General features: G+C 46.7%; 1 protein-coding gene across 3 annotated transcripts; it reads left to right on the top strand.

Moving 5' to 3' along the window:
* Positions 1-423: 423 nt before the first annotated feature.
* Positions 424-17,431, top strand: COMMD9 (COMM domain containing 9). 3 transcript variants are annotated; one of them, XM_058688648.1, is made up of 6 exons: positions 424-541; positions 9,875-10,000; positions 11,720-11,859; positions 13,225-13,259; positions 14,144-14,247; positions 15,317-17,431. In XM_058688648.1, exons 1-6 carry the CDS (start codon positions 491-493, stop codon positions 15,455-15,457), a joined length of 597 nt encoding a protein of 198 aa, XP_058544631.1. In that variant the 5' UTR covers positions 424-490; the 3' UTR covers positions 15,458-17,431. The 3 variants fall into 3 exon arrangements, with proteins under 3 accessions (XP_058544631.1, XP_058544632.1, XP_058544633.1); XM_058688650.1 differs by lacking the exon at positions 424-541 and adding an exon at positions 618-825; XM_058688649.1 differs by lacking the exon at positions 9,875-10,000 and having other exon boundaries at positions 487-541.
* The last annotated feature ends 4,609 nt before the right edge of the window (positions 17,432-22,040 follow it).

The raw sequence follows: 22,040 nt of genomic DNA, 5'->3' as shown, positions 1-22,040 counted from the left end.
AGAGCAAGAGAGTCAAGAAAAAGTAGACAGAAGAGTACCCAAAAGCTACAGTCTTCTATAAATAATCTTAGAAGTGGCATCCCATCACTTCTGCCACCTGATATTGACCACACAGACCAATCCTGGTACAGTGTGGGAGGGGACACACATGGGTGTGAATACCACCCGCAAGTGCATCCCCCAAAGCAGCCAGCCCCACCCACAGGGGTCAGGGAAAATCAGTTTTCCCTGACCTGGTAAGTAGCCAAGACAGGCAAAGGTCCACGAGGGAAAACCATCCCGCGCCTGCGCCCTCCAAACTCCACTGTCCTAGGGTCCCCAGGCGGAGCCATCCAGTGGTCGCATCCTATTGGCCCCTCCCCATCCCGCAGCGCCACCACCGCGGCAGCCGCCACCACCCGAAGGACTACAGCCCCCGGCATGCTCTGCGGCGGCCTCGGAGCCACGTGACGAGCTTCTCCGCGTGTCACCGTCAGGTGACTCGGGGAAGATGGCCGCGTTGACGGTGGAGAACTTCGCCGCGCTCCAGAGCCTGCTGAAGGTAAACTGGAGGGGTGGGGACAGCGCGAGGCGGGTCTTTGTCCCCGGGACTTGGGAAGGAGAGGGAAGACTAAAGGAACCCGGATTTGGAGCCGCGACTCTGCCACTACCTCTTTGGGTGACCCCGCAGTTGCGCTTTTCCGAGCTTTTTTGGAAGTGAGCACGAAATTAATGCCGCCCCGACTGGATGGTGGGGAGACAAATCAGATAACGGACGTGCAGGCGCTGTACAAATGCCCCCTACTAAGAGTCTCCGGGGCTGGCTTTCGGGATTGGTGTATTGAGGTGCTAAGTGCTAGATCCTCACTACGAGTTCCCCATTTCAGCCCGCAGCCCTCCTTCGCTCTGTAGTTGGGAAATCTCTCTCCTCTGCGTCCGCACAGCCCCCTGAGCGAAGCGTGCGTTCTGTTTTCCTGAATCGCGGGTTTTCTGTAGTTCCTTTGACCGGCGTAAGGGCCAAAACACTCCCCGGAGGATTATTTGAAAGATTGTGAGGCTACTTAAAACCAAATGAAATGATGGATTGGAATTACTTGTTTAACTCTGACTTCTCCTGTGGAAGAAGGGGCGGCCTTATCTTCCCTTGTAGACACTTTTCTGCCTTTCTTACAGAATGTAAGATCCAATCGGGATTTTTTTCTTTCTTTTTTTTTTTAACTCCAGATGAAGAAGGCTGAGTTAATACTAAGCAGTTCATGGCACAGCATCGTCATTGATTGGTCCATACAGTGGTCCCTCTTTTGTCTTAACAGTCTCTTCAGTGCTCATTTGTATTTTCCTTCCCTAAAAGCATCTGCTCTATGTTATTCACAAATGTATCCCCAACAAGTATCCTCAACTCCTGGCACACGGCATGTGTTCAATACATAACTGTTACATGAATTAACGAATGAAGTAACAAAGCTAGGATTGGAAACCTATGGCTCTCAGCTTCCACCTTGGGCCTTTCAACCCTCATTGTGGCTGTTCTGACCACCCCTTATGTATTCATCGGTGTGGACTTTTTTTTCTTTAATAAACTTTAAAAAATTATCATTAATGTGTAACACACAGAAAAGTGCACATCTCAGGGATTAATCACACCTATGTAACCATCACTTTGGTCAAAAACAAAACATTACCAGTACTGCACAAATCTCTCTGTTGTTCCATAATTGCTACCGTCACCCTCACCAACCCAGTGGTAGCCACTGTCCTTACTTTTAAAATCAATTTAATATTGCCCATGTTTGAGCTTCACATAAAAGGAATAATACAGCATTTGGTTTTTCTGTTCCTGGCTGTTTTTCCTTGCCAATATGTAGCAATAGTTAATCCATTTTCATTCCTGTTACTCTATGTATTTTCTTTTTTAAAAAATCACTTTGAATTTTTATTTTGAGGTAATTATAGATTTACATGTAGTTGTAAAAGGCAGTACAGAAAGATCCCATTTACCCTTTACCCAGTTCCCCCTATCAGTAACATCTTGCAAAACTATAGTATGATATCACAACCAAGATATTGACTTTGATACAGGCAAGATACAGAACATTGCCATCATCACAGGATCCTTCATGTTGCCCTTTTATAGCCATATCCACTTCCCCTCTGCCCTTGCCTTCTCCTTGCCCCCTGGCATTCTTCCTGTCTATAATTTTGTCATTTCACACCTTGTATAAATGGAATCATTTAATACATAACATTTTGCAATTGGCTTTTTCACTTAGCCCTTTTCTCTAGAGATTCATCCACGTTGTAGCAATAGTTATTTTCTTTTTATTGTTGAGCAGTATTCCATGATACGACGTTTAGATTGTTTTCGATTTTTTGGTCCTACAAATAAAGCTGCTATAAACATTGGTGTACAGGTTTTTATATGAAAACAAGTCTTTATTTGTTTGAAATAGATGCCCAGGAATACAATTGCTGGGCCATTTGGTAGCTGCATGGTTCGTTGGGGTTTTTTGTTTTTTTTTATTCTTTAAGGAACTGCCAAACTGTTCTCCAGAGGGGCTGTACCACTTTGCATTCTCACCAGCAACAGATCAGGGATCCTGTTTCTCCCCATCCTGGCAGCATTCGTTGTCATCACTGCATGCTATTTGAGCCATTCTGATGGGTGTGTATTTGTATCTCGTGGGGTTTTTTTATGTTTCTTTATTTATTTTGAGAGGGAGAGCACACGCGTGCGCATACACAAGCGGGAGAGAGGGAGAGAGAGGATCCCAAGCAGGCTGCACACCTGCCGAGCCCATTGCGTGGCTCAGTCTCATGGTCATAAGATCATGACGTGAGCCAAAATCGAGAGTCAGGCGCTTAACCAACTGGACCACCCAGGCGCCATCTCGTTGTGGTTTTAATTTGCTTATTTTTTATGATTAGTGATATTGGACATCTTTTCACATGCTTATTTACCATCTGTATATCTTCTTCAGTGACATATCTCTTTATGTCTTTTGCCCATATCCTAATTGCATTGTTCAGCTTTTTTACTTTTGAGTTTTGAGATTATGCATTTTAGATACTGGTTCTTTGTCAGATATGTGGTTTGCAAATATTTCCTCCTAGTCTGTAGCTATCTTTTCATCCTCTTCATAGGGGTGTATTAACTTGCTAGGTTTGCCATAACAAAGTACCACAGATTTCACGGTTAAACAACAGGAGTTTATTGTCTCACAGTTCTGGAGGCCAGGTGTTGGCCAGATGGGTTACTTCTGAGGGCTGTGGGGACCAGTTTGTTTCATGCCTGGTTCCTAGTTTCTGGCAACATTCCATATACCTTAGCTTGTAAATCTCTGTGCTCATCTTCATAGTGTTCTCCCTTTTTGCATCCCTGTGTCTCCATTTCCCTTTTTAAAATAAGGACACGGGTCCTGTTGGATTAGGGTTTTCATCTTAACTAATGACTTCGTCTTAACTAATTACATCTACAACAATTCTGTTTCTAAATTTTGAGGTACTGGGATTTGGGACTTCGACATACGAATTTTAGGGAGACACCATTCAGCCCATAACAGGAGCTTTCACAGAGCAAAAGTTTTAATTTTGGTGACGTACAATTTGTCAACAATTTTCCCTTTTACAAACTGTGCTTTTGGTGTCATGGCTAAGAACTCTTTGCCAAGCCATAGGTCTCCAAAGTTTCTCCTCTTTTTTCTAAAAGTTTTATAGTTTTGCGTTTTCCATTTAAGTACATAATCCACGTTGAGTTAATTTTGCATAACATGTGTAAGACAGTGTGAGATTGATTGATTTATTTATTGCCCGTGAATGGCCAGTTGTTCTGGTACCACTTGTTGAAAATGCTGCCCTTCCTATATTTACTTGCTTTTGCTACTTTGGCAGCAATCAGTTGGGGGGCACCTGGTTGGTTCAGTCTGTTGAGCATCCAATTCTTGATTTCAGCTCAGGTCATGATCTCACTGTTCAGGGGTTCGAGCTCTACGTTGGGTTCTGCACTGACAGTGCAGAGCCTATTGGGATTCTGTCTCCCTTTCTCTGTGTCCCTCCCCTGCTTTCTCTCTATCACTCTCAAAATAAAAATAAAGTAAAAAAAAAAAAAAAAAAAAAGAATCAGTTGGGTGAATTTGTGTAATTTATTTCAGAATTCTCTATTTTGTTTCATTTATCTATTTGTTTATTCCTCTGGTGATACCACATAGTCTTGATTACTGTGGCTATGTAATAAGTCTCAAAATCAGATTGGCTGATTTGTCCTACTTCATTCTTTATCAAAATTGTTTTAGCTGTTGTAGTTTCTTTGCCTTCCTGTATAAATATTAGAATGATTTTGTCTATATTTTTAAAAACCTGCTGAGATTTTCGTAAGAATTGTGTTAAACCTGTCTATCAGTTAGGGGAGAATTGACATCTTTAGTGTGTTGAATCTTCCAATCTATAGTATAGCTCCCCACTTATTTAGATCTTTGATTTCTTTAATCTGTGTTGGGTAATTTTTAGCATACAAGTCCTGTACATGTTTTGCTAGATTTACACCAAGTATTTTCCTTTTTTTGAGCAGTTGCAAATGATGTGTATTTTTATTTCTATTTATTTATTTTTTTAAGTTTATTTATTTTGTTTTTAGTAATCTCAGCACTCAGTGTGGGGCTCGAACTCACAATCCCCAAGATCAAGAGTTGCATGCTCTTCCGACTGAGCCAGCCAGGTGCTCCTGATATTGTAGTTTTGGGGTTTTTTTTTGTTTTTTTAATGTTTATTTATTTTTGACAGAGAGAGAGAGACCGAGCATGAGCAGGGGAGGGGCAGAGAGAGAGAGGGAGACACAGAATACGAAACGGGCCCCAGGCTCCGAGCTGTCAGCACAGAGCCCGACGCCGGGCTCGAACTCACAGACCGCGAGATCATGACCTGAGCTGAAGTCGGAAGCCCAACCGACCGAGCCACCCAGGCGCCCCGCTGATATTGTAGTTTTAATTCCAGTGTTTACATGTTCATTGCTAGCATGTAGAAATACAGCTGATTTTTTATGCGTATCTCCTATTTGCAAACATGCTGAACTCACTGATTCTAGTAGGTTTTTTTGTACACTCCTTGGGACTTTCTGTGTAGACAGTCATGTTATCTGCAAATAGGGACAACTTTGTTTCTACATTTCTGATCTTTTATTTCTTTTTCTTAACTTATTTCAGTGGCTAGAATTTTCAGCACTGTGTTGAAAATGACTGGTAACAGCAGACATCCTTGGCTTGTTCCTGACTTTAGATTTTCACCATTAAGTATAATGCTATCTCTCGGTTTTTTGTAGATGCTGTATATCAAGTTATGGAAAGTCCTCTCTATTTCTAATTTTATGAGAGTTTTCATCAGGAATGGATGTTGAGGAGCATCTGGGTGGCTCAGTCAGTTAAGTGACTGACTCTTGGTTCTGGGTCCGGTCATGATCTTGCAGTTTGTGGGTTTGAGCCCCACATCGGGCTCTGCACTGAGCATGGAGTCTGCTTGGGATTCTCTCTCTCCCTCTCTCCCTGCCCCTCCCCTGCTCGTGCTCGCTCTCTCTCTCTCTCTCTCTCTCTCAAAACAAAATAAAACTTAAAAAAAAAAAAAAAAAGAATGGGTGTTGAATTTTGTCAGCTGCCTTTTCTGCATTGATTGATATCATGTGATTTTCTTCTTGAGCTGGTTAATATGGTATCCTTTTTTGTTTCCTAGAAAAGATTGTGTAGAATTAGTTAATTCTTTTTAAACATTTGTTAGAGTTCTCCAGCAAGCGATGCCAGGGTGGCTCAGTCAGTTAAACGTCCGACTTCGGGTCAGGTTAAGATCTCAGGTTCATGGTTTCAGGCCCTGCATCGGGTTCTCTGCTATCAGCACAGAGCCTGCTTGGGATTCTCGGTCTCCCTCTCTCTGCCCTGCCCCTGTGCTCTCTCTATCTCTCTCTCAAAAATAAAATAAACATTAAAAAAATATGTAATAAAAAAAAAAAAAAAAAAGGAATTCTCCAGCGAAACCATCTGGGCCTGGAGATTTCTTCTTGGGGAGTTTTAAATTATGAATTCAGTTTCCTTAATCATTATAGGGCTATCCAAATTATCTGTTTCATATTGGGGGAATTGTGGTAGTTTGTGTTTTTTGAGGAATTTATCCACTTTATCTAAGCTGCCAAATTTATATGTATAGAGTTGTTTGCAGTTATTCTCTTATTTTCCTTTTGAAATCTTTAGAATCTGTAGTGCTATGTCCTGCTTCATTCCTGAATGTGGTAATTTAGGTCTCTTCTCTGTTTAACTTTGTCAGGCTTGCTAAAAGTTTGCCAACTTTATTGATATTTTCAAAGACCTAGTTCTTTGTTTCATTGATTTCTCTTTTTTTTTTTTTTTTTTTTTTTTTTTTCTGTTTTCAATTTCATTGGTTTCTGCTCTTTGTTGTTTCCTTCCTTCTTCCTTTGGGGTTACTGTGCTTTTCTTTTTCTTTGTTCTTGAGGTGGGAATTTAGATTATTGATTTGAGAACTTTCCTCTTTTCTAATATATGCATTTAATGCTGTAAATTTTGCTCTCAACATTGTTGTGACTGTGTCTCCAAAATTTTGGTTTTGTTTCTCGTTTTTACGCATTTAGTATAATTTTTAAAATTTCCCTTGTGCTCCTTTCTGATCTGTAGATTAAGTTTCCAACTGTTTGGATATTTTCTTGACATCTTTTTGTTAGTGATTTCTACTTTGATTCCATTGTGGTCACCAAGAACACACTCTATACGATTTGAGTTCTTTCACATTCGTCGAGGTCTGTTTTATGGCTCAGAATATGATGTATCTTGGTATATGTTGAGTGGGCACTTGAAAAGAATGTATATTCTGTTGCTGGGTAGTGTTCCATACATGTTGATTAGATTGATTGATGGTGTTGCTGAAATGTTCTAGGTCTTTGTTGAATATCTGTCTAGTTCTATCAGTTGTTGAAAGACAGTTGTTGAAGTCTCCAACTGCATTTGTGGACTTGTCTATCCCTCCTGTCCGTTCTATCTGTTGTTTCTTCTTGTGTTTGCTAGCTCTCTTCCTGGGTGCATACATATTTAGGATGTTTTCTTAGGAGATGGAACCTTTTATCACTATATAATGTCCCTTTCTGTCTCTGGTAATTTTCTTTGCTGTGAAGTCTACTTTGTCTGATATTAATGTAGCCAGTCTTGATTTTATTTCATTAATATTTGCATGATATATCTTTTCCCGTGCTTTTAATCTGTCTCTATCGTATTTGAAGAGCATTTCTAATAGACAGCATTTAATTGAGTCATATTTGTAGCTCATATTTAATTTATCATTTACAGCTCATATAATTATCGAATGTTAGAATTTAAGTCTGCCATTTAATTTTTTGTGTTTCTTTATCTGCTCTTTTATGTTCTTTGGTTTCTTTGTACTTTTTTCCTGCTTTCCTGTGGCTATTTGAACACATTTTTGGCATTCCCTCTTATCTGTAACATTTTAAAATATATTTCTCTTTCTAATCTTTTTAGTGGTTACTCTCGTTACATTAATATACATAAATCACAATCTATCAGTGTCCTCATGTTACCAGTTAGAGGTGAAGTGTGGAGACCCTATCTTCCTTCAAGTCCCTTCCCTTGTTTATAATATAATTGTCTTTAAGTTATTTCCTCTGCATACATTTAGAGCCACATTGGACAGTGGTATAAGTTTCGCTTCGTCCTTCAAACAGAATTTAGAAATTCAAGACAAGGAAAGTCTATTGTGTTTACCCTTATTTTTGTTTGTTGTGTTCTTTCTTCCTGATGTTCTCAGGTTCCTTTCATTGTTTCCTTTCTGTTAAGAGAACTTCTTTTGTCTTGTGACAAATTTTCTTAGTTTTCCTTTATCTGAGAATGTCTTGATTTCCTCTTCATTTTCTGAAGGATATTTTTTGCTGGTGTAGGATTCCAAGTTGATCGTTTTTCTTCCAATATCTGTAAATATTGTGGAAAATATTGTGCCACTGCCTTCCTGCTTCCATGGTTTCTGATTTGAAATCTGCTATTATTCTCATTATCCCATATAGATAAGATATTGTTTCTCTCTCACTGGTTTCAAGATTTTTTTTCTTTGCCTTTAGTTTTGCTGGACATACGTCTTGGTATAGGTTTCTTTGGATTTATCTTCTTGAGAATTTGCTTCGGTTCTTGAATGTATACAGTTATATCTGTAGCTAAACTTGGAAAGTTTTTTTTTTCAATTTTTTTTTTTATGTTTGTTTATTTTTGAGACAGAAACAGAGCATGAGTTGGGGTAGGAGCAGAGCGAGAGGGAGACGCAGAATCCGAAGCAGGCTCCAGGCTCTGAGCTGTCAGCACAAAGCCTGACGCGGGGCTCGAACCCACCAGCGGTGAGATCATGACCTGAGCCAAAGTCGGACACTTAACCGACTGAGCCACCCAGGCACCCCTACTTGGAAAGTTTTAAGCCATTATTTCTTTAAGTACTTTTTCAGCCTTGCCCCCTTTTATCTTCCCCTTCTAAGACTCCAGTGACATAACGTTAGATTTTTTTGGTATAGTCCCATAGACCCCTGAGGCTCTGTTATTATTTTCAGTCTGTTTTCTGTGTGCAGATTGGGTAATGTCGAGTGTTCTGTCTTCCAGTTTACTGATTCTTTCCTCTGTCCCTTCCTGGTACTGAGCCCATCTACCAAACTTTTAATTTTGGTTATTGTATTTTTTCAGTTCTAAAATTTCCATTTTGTTCTTACTTGTATCTTCTCTCTTTGCTGGGACTTTCTGGCTTTTTAATTTGTTTCAAGTGTGTTTGTAAGTACTTGTTGAAGCATTTTTATCATGGCTGCTTTGAAATCTTTGTCAGATAATTTTAACATCTCTTATCTTGATGTGGACAATGTAATGATTATCTTTTTGCATTGATCTTTCTGGCTCTTGGCATGATGAATGGTTTTCAGTTGAAAGCTGGGCATTCTTGTATTATACTCTGAGATTCTGGATCTTATTTAAATCTTCTGTTTTAGCTGGCTTTCTCTGACACTGCTTGGGTAGGGGGGAAGGATTTCCGCCTCATTACTACCAGAAGGAGATAAAACTCCAGGTTCTGCACTTGGCTCCTACTGACACCCAAAAGTGGGGGTTCCTTGTGACCATGGGGCAGGGGTGGGAGTTCTGGCCCCATGTGGTGACTATTAATCCCATGGGGTGGTGGGACTTGCTGTCGTTCAGTGTGGATGAAGGTCCCAGCTCCCTACTTGGCCTTCTCTGACACCACCCCGGTGGGGGCGTTGGGACACCGCATTGCAGCAGCAGAGGGTGGAAGTCTGCATTCCCCACTCAGCCTTTGCTGACGTAGGCGGGAGTGGGGCTATCGTTTTTTCTCTGGTGTTCAGCTGCAGTAGAGCTGTTATCACTTAAAAGTTTTCTATCTTGCTGAACTTTTTTGGCCAGAGAGAGCAAGTATTTGTTGGAGTTATTGGTTTTGTTTTTGTGTACCTGTTGGCATCGTGGGTTGCCCGGTTCTTCAGCTCAAAGTCTGCGATTTACAGACAAAAAGGGAATCCAGTAAACTCACCACCATGTCATTTCTTGGTCGTGAAGTCCACAGCAGGTCCCGATCCTCCCCTCTCCCCCTGCCCCCCCCCACCCCCGCTGTCAGAGTTATTTTGCGTTTGTTTTCTGTATGTGGTTTTAATTGTGCCCAATGGGTTTCGTTATGCTTCTAAGGAAAAACTAAGGAAAAGTACATCTGTTTCATCTTTCCAGAAATGGAAGTGTCCTAAGGACCTTTAAATCTTGAGTCTCAAAGGTATCACACCATGACTGGGACAGTATTATGCTCTAAAACATGTATTTTCAGAGTCTGAATTGGTTTCTTCCCCCACCTGTGATTTAATTCATAGGCCTCCTCAAAAGATGTTGTCAGACAGCTGTGCCAAGAGAGCTTTTCCAGTTCAGCCGTTGGCTCAAAAAAGCTCTTGGATATGACATGTTCCAGCTTGTCTGTGACCCAGGAGGAAGCAGAGCAGGTAAGTATGGTCAGAAATGACCTTTGGCTACTGGCTTCTCAACTCATTAGGCTCTTTCTTAACGTCCCAGTCATTGCCACATCTAAGGAAATATTTCCCCTGAAGTGTCTGTTGACATTATAACAAACTTAAAATAGATTTTGTTTTGTTTTGTTTTTTTTAATGCTAGTGAACTTAGGAAGGTCTTTGAACCTTCACTTCCTTATGATAAATGAGGCCTGGATGGGAGAATTATACCTAGAATCAGAGGTCCGGCCATTTCCTTTTTAGACCTGTTCCCTAGACAGTGTGGACCAAAGCCAGCCTTTGTGTGATTTTCTTTCCCTGTAACCTGCCTCTGCTGTTAGATTGTCAGCCAGATGGCTTTGACAGACTTCTTCGGGATCACTGGGCAGAGGCTCCAAGGCCTGAGTATGAGTCAGGGGACATACGTTTGGACCCCCACCTGACCTCAGCGGGTGGCCAAGAGGAAGAGTGAGTTTATGCAGTACTCACAGCCTTCTCTTTTTAGGGCAGATAGGTTTCTAAAACAGGAGTTCATCCAAACAGACCTACGTTGTTGCTGTTGTTGTTGTTATTATTATTGTTGCTATTTTTAACACAGCTCTGTTCATTAAAGTCAGTGATAGAACAGTAAAAGGCAGAAGCCAGATTATAGAAGCGAGCTGGACTTAGTTTGGGTTCCCCAAAAGTAGACCCTGAGGTGAAGAGTTGGCTGCACGTAATTCCCTGGGGAAGTGAGTCTGGAAACCACGAAGGAGGGAGGGAGCGGGAAAAACCCAGCAGGGAAGGAGAGCAAAGCCGTGAAGGGTTGCATTGATGTCTGGTTACTGCTGTGGGTGACAGCGCTCAATCAGGGGATCCTGTAAGAAACCCTGGGGAACACAGCCCTGAATTGCCACCCTGGAGGGCATCGATCCACTAACTTGCACCCTCATCAGTGGAGGGCTAATGCCCCCTCACCTCTCGGTTGTGCCTCTGCGGCTGCAGGTCCTCCCGCGGCATCCGAAAAAGCCCTAGTTCCCTCCGGATTCTTGCTTTCAGCTAAGCACTGTTAGGCTCCCAGACAACCGCAGGCCACACTGGGCTGCACAATTGGTTGGAAGGACAGAGTGGAACACGGCAGCCTAGCGGGGCAGCGTCAGGAACCCCTGGGCAGTCAGCACAGCCACCTGATCCGTTTGTTCTCTTTGCCCTCCTCGGTGACAGCCTACGGACTAGGACACCCTGGATTGAAAGGCCAGCCCCCTCGGGAGCCAGTATCTCTGGTAACGATTCAGTACGCCCAGCTTCAGGTTGGGGCAGGCAGTGTGCAGCCGGAAGCCGAGCTCAGGGAGTTCATGCGGACCTCCTGGTCCCGAGGCAGTGACCCCAGGCAGTGACCTGAGGCAGTGTCGCCTAGTAACACAGCTAACTTTTCACTTCTCTCGCGTTACCAGGGAACAGGCTGGAAAGTGAACTGAAGGTCAGATTCTGTGCACAAGGAAAGAGGGCTTATTAACCCTTTGTTCCCAAACAGAAGTTTCTGGCATGTTGACAGGTTCCTAGGTCAGGCAGCTACACCTGTCTTCTAGAACAGCAGGTGGACGTAGAGGTGGGGCAAGGCACATGGGCGTCAGGACCCATGGGACCGTTCAGGTGACTGTGGCAGCGAGTCGCAGGCCCTCGGGGAGCACAAGCCCGCCCCCACCCACCCCGTCACCACACACTGTCCCGCAGCTGCTCCGGGCTCTGCACCGCCTCACCAGGCTGGCCGTGTTCCGTGACCTGTCCTCTGCCGAGGCGATTCTGGCTCTCTTTCCTGAAAATTTCCACCAAAACCTCAAAAACCTGCTGACGAAAATCATCCTGGAACACATGTAAGTGCTCGTTTCTTGAGAATTCCTTGTAATGCTTTTATAATGATACTTCGGGTCAATATTTATCTTCAGTGTCATTTTTAATGGCTAAATGTATTCTTTATGTGGAGAAATTGTGTATAGTTTAGTTAAGAAATTCCCTAGTGTTGGATGTTTAGGCTAATGGCAGCTTTCACTTCAGTGAAAATTTTACTGTGGAAGTTTTGCTCACATGCTTAATCATTTCCTTATTGGTTAAAGGCCAGAGTGAGGCTTTGCTTTATATTCTCAAGTTGGCCATTAGAAAGGTTGCACCAACTGTGTTCCACCAGCAGGACACAAGAGCCCCGTCCCCACGCCTTCATCAGCACGGAGGGAATTTGTTTCACGTTTTCCCCCAGTTTACAGATGGCAAATGCACCTCATTTCAGTTTATGTATCTTTGATACTAGTGATGTCAGATGTCTTTTTCATGTGTTTTAAATTATTTTTTAACGTTTATTTATTTTTGAGAGACAGAGAGAGCAAGAGAGAGAGCGAGCAGGGGAGGGGCAGAGAGAGAGGGGGAGACACAGAATCCGAAGCAGGCTCCAGGCTCCGAGCTGTCAGCACAGAGCCCAATGTGGGGCTCAAACTCATGAACCGCGAGATCATGACCTGAGCCAAAGTCGGATGCTCAACCGACTGAGCCACCCAGGCGCTCCTCTTTTTCATATGTTTAATCAGTCATTTTTGTTTCTTTTGTGAATTATCTAAATATTTTCTGGGAAAATCCTTTGGATACATACAATTTAAGCAGAACCAATTAGCTGCTGGTTAGCAGTAGGCTTGAACGGAATTGTAATAACAGATAATGCCTATTGCCAAGGGTTTTATTTTTTCAGAAACTTCCTCACACGTGACCATGTTTTATTTTGCCTGTGCTTGGCACCTCACTGTGGCGCTCTTTGCCGTAGCACTAGACAGGTCTGCTCGGGTGTGTCTGCAGAAGATGCATTACTTTGTGGAGCGGGTGCTCAGTACAGGAGAATAGATTGACCCTTCCTGTTTTGTCTCGGAGAACGATAGTGCAGGGCGAATGCCGTGCACAAGCCTTTTCTTTTTTTCTTTTTCCCTACCTATGAAAACGTAACCAACTGAGCCACCCAGACGCCCTTCTAAGCTATGAAAACTAACAGCACTTAAGGCCTTCACATCACTGAGTTGTGTAAAACAGACAGAAAACTGCTTCTTGGAGGCAAACATTTCTGTGGTCCTTTCCCGTCAGGAAGTGATTACAGGCTTAAAGACCCCGGAAGGGGTAGAGGTCCAGGTCCACGGGCCTCTCTCGGTGTCGGTTCTCATCCCTCTTCCATTATTTTTTCCTCATCTTTCCCTCTTGAACAGCTCCACTTGGCGAACTGAAGCCCAAGCAAATCAGAGTGAGTACCCAGAAACCCACCTTCCTCCCTACCCTTCCTTTCCGGCCCCGGCTCTACATCTGCCAGGCGGCCGGAGTTGGTAACCAGAGCTCAGTGTGCATTAACCTAATCCCGGTGAACTGTGTGTTGTGCTTTTCTTTTTCATCAGCACTTTTTCGTTTTTTTTTCTGATTGTGAACTTAATATAATAAGGGTGTGTTGTTTATATAAAAAAAAGGAAATAGGCAAAGCAGAAAGTGAAGTACTTAAAACTATTATATTTCCATTAGGAAAAAAACAGTAATGGAAATTGAATTAGTTTGAAAGATTGAAATAAAAGAGGTATGTCATAAATGGTTACTATACTTACTAGCCAGTCACAGTGTTGACAAACTCTAGCATTAACTCATTTGGTCCTCCCCACCCCCCCCCCACCCCCACCCCCACCCCCGGGAGCTAGGCTAAGGTTATCCCCACTTTACAGATGAGGAAACAGGCTCAGAGGTTAGAGAAGCGGTGGAACCCAGCTTCAAGCCGACTCTCCCTCTCAAACCAGAGCTCTCTCCACTGTTGTCGAAGCGACACATTTCCTAAGGCTCAGGCCCAACCTCATCTTCCCTGCCTTGTGTTGTCTCTCGTTCTGTGCCGACATCCGGAGGGTCGTGTGTGCCGGCAGAAGCCTGGACGGGCGCCCACCGTGAATCGGTGCTAAGCACAGGCAGCACAGAGCAGTAGCGAAGAAGGCCTGTGACTTCCTGTGAGGTCTTGAACCCCGGCTTCTGCCTCCCTCAGAGACTTGCTCTGCGGCCCGGGAGCATGACACAGCCATCGGGGCTGTCTGTCACAGAGTAAGGGCTTGGGAACGTGAGGGGCGTGAGCTCTGAGCCGTGCTGTCTCCTTCACAGTCTCTCTGCCACGCCTAGTCGACCTGGACTGGAGAGTGGACATCAAAACCTCCTCTGACAGCATCAGCCGCATGGCCGTCCCCACCTGCCTGCTCCAGATGAAGGTACGTCTGCCGCCGTGCTCGTGAGAAGGAACGAAGGGGCTGTAGCGACTTGCCCCCCCGCATGCCATCGAAAATGCCAGTCCCCAAGCTCTGGGACCTGTAACCCCGTAGGAAAAAATTTAGCACCCAGAGGGAGTCTTTATTTGTCAAGTATACATAATACTACTGTATTAACATATTACAGACATAATAAAACATAGACCAAAAGTAGACAGTTTAAAGTGGTACGACAGACACAAAGCACAAGTTTTAAAAACCGTTTGCTGATCCCTGAAGTTTACCTAACACACTGACGGGAAAGTTTAGCTTCCACGGGGGCGCGCGCCATCAGACTTCAGACTGCCCTCTTGATAATTTTGGTGCCTCTCAGGCAACTGCCTGTCCGATGGATTTGGCCGCTGCTGTTTGTGATGTGGCTGAGCGGGAGCTCCTGTTAGCAGTTAGACAACTGTCAGCCCTTCGTTTTCTTGCTCGCACACTCTTGCCTCCTCGGTGTTACCTTCACTTTACAGTTCTTTCTGGAATCTTTTTAAACTGCATGTCCATTTTAGGGTTTGTTTAGTGATGCTGTGTTCACTTAACCACACACCCAGAAAATCACACCTGTAAGAAAATGAAAAAGTAGGGGTGCCTCTAACAACTAAGTCTTTAGATATTAGTAGACTCTTCTTTTGTTCTTAAAGAAACAGATAACCCTAACTAGAAGCTGTAATATTTATTCTGCACCCCGGTGGAGTCCCATGTACCCTGGCTCCCTCTGCGTAGAGCAGCAGTGTGGGCCCCCCAGCACCTTCTCACTTGACGGCCCAGAGTCGGGGGTCCGAGGGGTGAGTGAGCCTCGGCTTCTCCGATACTCTCCCTCAGCACCCCTTATGGATGGAAACTTTCCCGAGCCTCTGGGAATCCCATGTGCTAAACAACTCCAGGGCTAGGACGCTGTGTAGCTCTGAGCCAAGGGCCTGTCCTCAGAGGTTCAGGAAAGCCAGGTAGGGCTCCCAGGTCCAGGGCTCACCTGCAGGGCGATGGGAAGAGGGGCGGCTCTGACTTTTGGGCCACGTTCTCTTTGCAGATCCAGGAAGATCCTAGTCTGTGTGGAGACAAGCCTTCTGTCTCAGCTGTCACCGTGGAGCTGAGTAAGGAAACGCTGGACACTATGCTGGACGGGCTGGGCCGCATCCGAGACCAGCTTTCTGCCGTGGCCAACAAATGACCCCAGCCAGCCGTCGCCCCCACTGCTGGGTCCCAGCTGCCGGCCAGCGGCGGAGCGCCTCCCAGCCGTCCCTGTAGCGGCAGCTGCGGCCGACGGCAGGCCGGCCGGTTGGGTCGGGGAGGGGGCTGCCATCCAGAAGGCACCGCTGGATTGGGAGGAAGCGGCCGCGCCCCCACGCTGTTCTCCTCACTATCTTCGCCTCTTTCCGAGGCAGAAGCCTCCGTCGCCGGAAGACTTAATAGCCGCCAGAGCCGTGTGAGGGGGCATCTGCCTCAAGCAGCTGTGCGTGTGGCTGCTTGGAAAATCCGGGCCCCGTTGTGGAGCTCATCTAACGAGTTCCTTCCCAGCAGCAGGTGTGACTCACGCGTTGGCAGCCCTGGAACACAGGGTGGTGACCCCGCGGTTCCGCCCCTCCGTCAGGGAAGCTGGCCGGGTCTCCAGAGCGGGGCCACCTCGGTATGCTCCGCCCCGGCCTACGCTCAGAGCCCTCCCGAGCCCCCTCAACACTGCCGGCCCTCCTTCCAGCGTAGGGAGTCTGAGATGGCTGCTCGTCTCCTCCCTCGCAAAGCCAGAGGGCCCTTCCTTGGTATCGTGCTGCCGTTCCAGGCTACAGACGTGGGAATGACTGGAAATAAATAACAGTTCTGAAAACTTCATGACTCTAGTCATGCTCCTCGAAGCTTCTGTCCTCAGCCCGAGTTGTTGCCTCAGGCCAGTGCTGCCTCATGTTCGTAAAGATGATCCCAACTTTGCAATTCCCAGCTAAGCCCATGGGCATGGCGTGACCTGAAACCAGGCTTGGGACCCTCCCACGTTCCCGGTTTGTCTGTCATGCAGAGCAAAGGAAAACGAGGTTGACAGTATCTGCCCGTTAAGAGCTAGCGTGGATGTACCCCTTAGAGCTGAGCCATCCCTGGCACGTGCCTGTCACATCCCAGGGACCCCTGTGTGAGGCTGCCGCCTCGCCATCCACATCACCCCACGGCAGCAGCGTCCAGCCTGCCGAGTGCCCGTTTTGACGGCTTCTGGGCAGTGTGCATGAACGCGGGGTGGGGTCAGGTGGAACCTGGGGGAGAGACGATGGGCCCCGTCAGGCTGCCAGGGTCGGAAGCCAGCTCTGCCTCAGTGATGAGGTGTTTGACCTCCGAGTCTCAGACCACCTAAACGGGGATACTAAAGTACCCACTCTGTAGGGCTTTCGTGAAGAAAGGCTCGGTCATGTTAGTGCTGATTATTAAAGGAAAGGGAGGTGGACGGCTGTCTGCTGCCATCACTTCATCTGCTGTGGCAGGGCTGATGGACGGCACATGTCACCAGTGGGGAAATCCGCTCCGTGAAGTCCAGTCGCCTGCCGGGAAGCGGCCTCATTAGGACCTGGGCCCAGATCTGTCTCGCTTTCTGTCTACCACACGGGACTCTGCCAGGGAGGTGGAGGTCTGTGACTTTGGCTCCATTCGGAAAGTGCTGGAACTGAAGGAGAGATGAGAAAACTCACTGCTGAGACACTAGGAATGTCAAGAAAAAAAATCCCCAGCTCCTCTTTGCTGTTTCCTGGAAGCTGAGCAAACTTCTCTTAAAATGGCAGTTCTTGACTTCATGGCGGCTGTGTCCATTGATAATCTGTGAAAGCTGTGGATCCTTTCTGTAGGAAATGAACATTCCATGTTTTACAGTCAGTGACAGAGCTTCATGGACCCTGGAAGCCAGCCCACTGTTTCCAGATTGAGAGCCCCTGATCGTAGGTTGAATTCAGCCTTGTGAATTCAACCCCTCTGTTTCCCTTTTGGTCCCTGTGACTCACAGAGTTCTCCCAATCCCTGTTCTCTGGACCTCCCATGGGAAGCCATAACAAAATCACTTGAAGCAGCGTAGGTGTCTGGGCATTTGGATGTTCCTTTAGTCAAGTTGACCTGAACAGAACCATCTGGGTGCATTCCATATGGAGGGCATTCAATAAATAACCGGAAAATTCAATGAATGTTTGCTACCCTTCACCTCATGTGCTCACTTACGGGGTTTGTTTTCCACTGATAGGGAGGATGGATTGTTTGTGGATACCGTATTTCTAGTTGGTCTGATCCTATCTCAGAAAAACCTCCTAGCTTTCTGTGGATCTCAAAGGAAGCTCCCTCCTTCAGTGCTTGTCTGATTTCCCAGTAGTACTTTGTGTAACGAGTAGCAGTCCGTAAACTGTCCTTTCCTTAGAACATGGCGAGGTTTGGATGTCCAGACTCCATCCACAAAAGGGCAATGCTAGACCTATCACCCTGCCTGTGTCCCCGGCTGTCCAGCACTTTCCACCCACCAGGCCACAGTGGGCAGTGCGTGGCTCAGTCCTAACCAATGTGCTTGGCCCACAGACTGTGTCATGATTGTATATAACTCGAACTGGGCCAGCCTGAGGCTTTCTCTTTGACTTTTTCTGCTGGAATCAGCAAAAATCATCTCCCGCCTCTGGGTACTGGTAGTGAAGCCAGGAAGGTCCTTCTTCTGCCACACAGAGAAAGCCCATCTGCAAGGGGAGAGGCCAGCCCAGAGCAAAGCAGAACCCAGAGGTTGGGAAGAGGACCGGAGAAGCCGGTGTGCCTGATGCCACTCCCAGCCTCCTCCTGCTCTCTCCTGGTGTTAAAATGTACCCAGGATTTCCTTTTATCGGGAATGGTAAGATTGGAAACTATTGTCATGAAGGACGAAGTTTATGCACACGATCTCTAGAATCATGAGGTGTGGCACATCACACAGGGCCACCTGGGGAAAGACCGGAGATGGTCAGGAGGCAGGGACGCAAGGGGACAGCATGGCCCGAGACTTTATTGGGGTTTTCACGGGGAGGAATGGGCAAGGCAGAATAGGTCCATCAAGTCAGCTCAGGATTGGCTAGTTTGAACAATTCCAGCGGGCTCTGGACTACAGAAGTGGTCCCTACTTGTGCGGTACCTGGGCCTGGGGTGACTCGGGCCAGGGGGACTATTGCTTGGTGTGGGAGAGTTTGGTAAAAGATCTCACGGTGTGGCTGTGGATTGGTTGATTTTTGTATCAAAGTCTTGTTCTCCGGGGAGGTAGGAATTAGCACAGGGAGGGAGAGTCTCCAGGATCAAGGCCCCAAATGCCAGAGCGTCAGGAATACGGAAGATAAAATGCAGCCACAGGGAGGTTATGCAGCAGTAACAAACACTCCCAAGGTTGCAGCGGCTTTTAAGTTAACAAGTTTATTTTTGCGACCCAGCCGATGAAGAGTGGGGGGACAGGGAGTAAGTGTTCTCACCACAGTCACTAAGGACAGTGGAAACTTTTTCCCCACACAATCACTGAGGTAGGATGAGGGGATATGGCAGATCGCACACTCTTGAAGCTTCCTCCCAGAAGCGACGAGCCAATCCCATGAAGACAGAGGACTTCAGTCCTTCCATACACCGGTGACGAAGGGAAATGTGTTCGTGATCCGCTCTGAGAAATGTCCACCATCTGAAGCAAAAGATGCCATTTTTTTGCCTACGCTGACTTGCACTTACAAACAAAAGAACAGTGAGCAAAATGTGTGGCACTTGACGCATCTCCCCAAACATCTTCCTGCCTCCTCACATTACCCTCTGGAGTCGGCGGAACATCTGCTCCTTGGGTAGTTGTGCGTCCACCTAGGAGCCAGCTTGCGACGTCCAGGGCCAGGTTAGAACTCAAATCTGGGTCTTTCAACTCAAAGGCCATAGTCTCTCCATCCCTGCTTCGATTCTGGAAAAAGAACACGTGGATTCTCCACAGACAGCCGAACCTCCCCCTTAATGTGGCCACTTGCCGCTCTCTGCCTCTCCAGCCCTGCCTTACCACTTCCACCTGGGGCCTCTTTGCCTCCATCTCTGGTGATTTTTCAGTCCAAAGACATTGACATGAGGACCAGACATTTGGGTCTTTCCCACACGAGTCCGTTCTCTAAACACACCGAGTGGCCATCTTGTCTAGTAGTTACTTGTCACGCTCTGTGGCCTGGTATTTATGAATTTCCAGGAAGTGAGTCCAGTGTGGTGTAAAAGGCCCTTCATTATTTCGCTCAGTAAGCTGAGATGTTATCAGAAGTGAGAGAGTTTTTATTACTTTTGAAAAATACTTTCATCTAGAAACCATTGACTGCTTGGCATTTTGAAGGCTTTCCAGTGGTTGAACATGACCAAGAACTATTTTGAACCCGTAACCACTGACTTCCAAATGCTAGTAACCACTACACTTCCCCTGACCTGCATGATGCCGCCTTTTGTCCAACTTCCTGTTTTCTCTAGTGCTCGCATTTCTGCGGCTTAATTGTCCTTTTCACAACTACTTAAAGAAAGGGAAAAGAAAGATTTCTTAATAGTATTCCCTGGCTTGTGCCAAAGGACCCTAATCTCCAAGGAGAGAAAACCATTCTTAATTTGAGGAAATGTCAAGAGCTCTTAAAGGTAAATCTGAGAATCAGAGTTTCTATTAACCCTGGGCTCTTGTCTGACACGCTTTCATGCCTCTTCTGTAAGTGGAGATGAGCTACTCCTCAGGTAACACACCTCACAGATTCACAGTGAACCATGAAGTGGCCCCATTGACTGACGAATGGGACCTTCGTGGCTATTGGCATCACTGTTGCGCTAGCCATATGACCTTAGACATATGCCACGCAATGAAATACGATGCTGTCCCAACAAGTGGATGATAAATGAACTGAGTGATGCCCTGGGATATCAGAGGGCACTGGGATCATTGTTATAAACACTGGATCCGGAGAGGGCCTCTGCTTAGGATTTCAGGAACTCTGAGACAGCTCCTGCTCCAGGCATTCCTTTGGCTCATTCAACTTCTGGGAGGGGGAGTCACTGTAGTAGGAAGTGGATTTGAGACTGCTTCAACAAAAGCTCAGTTTCCATGGGTGAAAGAATTTAGTTTCTCTCTTGCATGTGAAAGTCCGGGCTGGGAGAGGCTTGAAGAGATGGGATCGTTCTACTCCGTAGACCTGGGTCCCCCCCCACCCCCCCGCCCGCCCCATCTTGTGGCTTCGCCAATCAGAAGGTGTTGGCCCTCGCCCTGGGTGTGAAGCCTGCTCACCGCTACGCTCCATGCTTGCATCCCAGCCCACAGGAACCGGGAAGGAGGGAGCGGAGGGCGTACCCCAAAAGTCGCTACATATTTCCACTCCTATGTCATTGGTCATAATCACATGGTCTATACTTAGCTTCAGGGTAGGTTGAGAAATCCTTTTTCTGGCTGGGCAGTCACGTGTCTAGCCAAAACTGGGGGTGGATGTGGCGGGAAGGAGTGGGGGGTGCTCGTTACTACAATAAGAAGGAGAGAAAGGACAGTGAGAGACAACCGAAGGCCCGGGTGTTTACCTGCCCAGCTGCTCAGTGTAGCCTAACTTACCGTTGCTTTCCCGGCAGCAGGTTTCATGGAGGAAGAGAAGAGAACAAAAGGCTCTGTGGGCGTTTATGGTCATGGTGGTCATGGGGGGTGCTTCCTGAGGATGACGACCATGTCTCCTTGCCTCGGTCTCCATAGTAGCTAGCACAGCGCCTACCCAGCACACAGTAGACGGCCCAATAAATGCTTCCTCATGTCCCACTTTCTTCCACAAACCTACACAGGATTTGACCTGTATTAGTAAGTGATGGTTGAATTATATCGAATCGATTAGAACGCCGGCCGATGGAATCAACACCGACTTGACTTGCTCCTCCTAAATCTACCTTAGTCCTGCTTTTACCCCAGATCAGTTCATTCAAACACCTGCAGAGGGACCTTGGGTGGTGGGGCCCTAATTCCCCAACGAGGACCATTCTCCCATCTTGCACCGTGTTTCCAGTCCTGGCCGGCTTCGGGTCTGTGGGCGTGGGGATGCCCGCCCCGGGCGGTCTCCCAAGCACACCGGTTTTGGAGGAAGGGATAGGAGCCGTGGGGGTGAGGGGAGGGCGAAATCCGCTGTCGAGGTGATAGCGAGGAGCAAACGCTGGCACTTGGAGCTCCTGCCACTGTGTTCAAGGACCAGCATTTCCAAGGGGCAGCAGAGGGAGGGTGGGGAGTTCTCTCCCACTGCTGGAGGGACAGGCAGGGAGCAGCCAGCCCCGGGCCCCAGCACACACTCCCAGGTCTCGCTCTGTCCTCTGTCTGGAATGTCTCCCCTTAACCCTGGTTTAACTCGTATTCACCATCTGGATTCAGGAGCAGCACCTAACAGAGGCCTAGGAAGTCAGCTTACCCTGCCTGTATTTCCCCATCATTCCTCTTACCAGATCGCATTGTAATGAAGACAGTTGTAATTGTCTTTGTACCCCCCCCCCCCAACACACACACACATTGTTCACGGTATCCCCTTCCCCTGAGTGCACAGCTCATAGGCAACCCCTGTTGGCACTGAGAGCTTCCTGCCACCCGCCGAAGTGGGGTTCTGTCCCCAGGGTTTCTCCTATAGAAGAGGTCACTCGTCCCTTGTCATGCCCACTCTGGTGACTCAAGACTCCTCTGCCCCCAAACGCCTCCACGGGAGGCAAGCTCCCACCTGCTGGTCACCTGGGCGTGGCTGGAGCTTGCCCACCATGCCCAGCAGATGGTGCAGTTTCTCTCCTTA

This window comes from Neofelis nebulosa, chromosome 10 (assembly GCF_028018385.1).
Source record: "Neofelis nebulosa isolate mNeoNeb1 chromosome 10, mNeoNeb1.pri, whole genome shotgun sequence".
NCBI lineage: Eukaryota > Metazoa > Chordata > Mammalia > Carnivora > Felidae > Neofelis > Neofelis nebulosa.
This window is presented reverse-complemented; position numbering and strand designations above follow the sequence as displayed.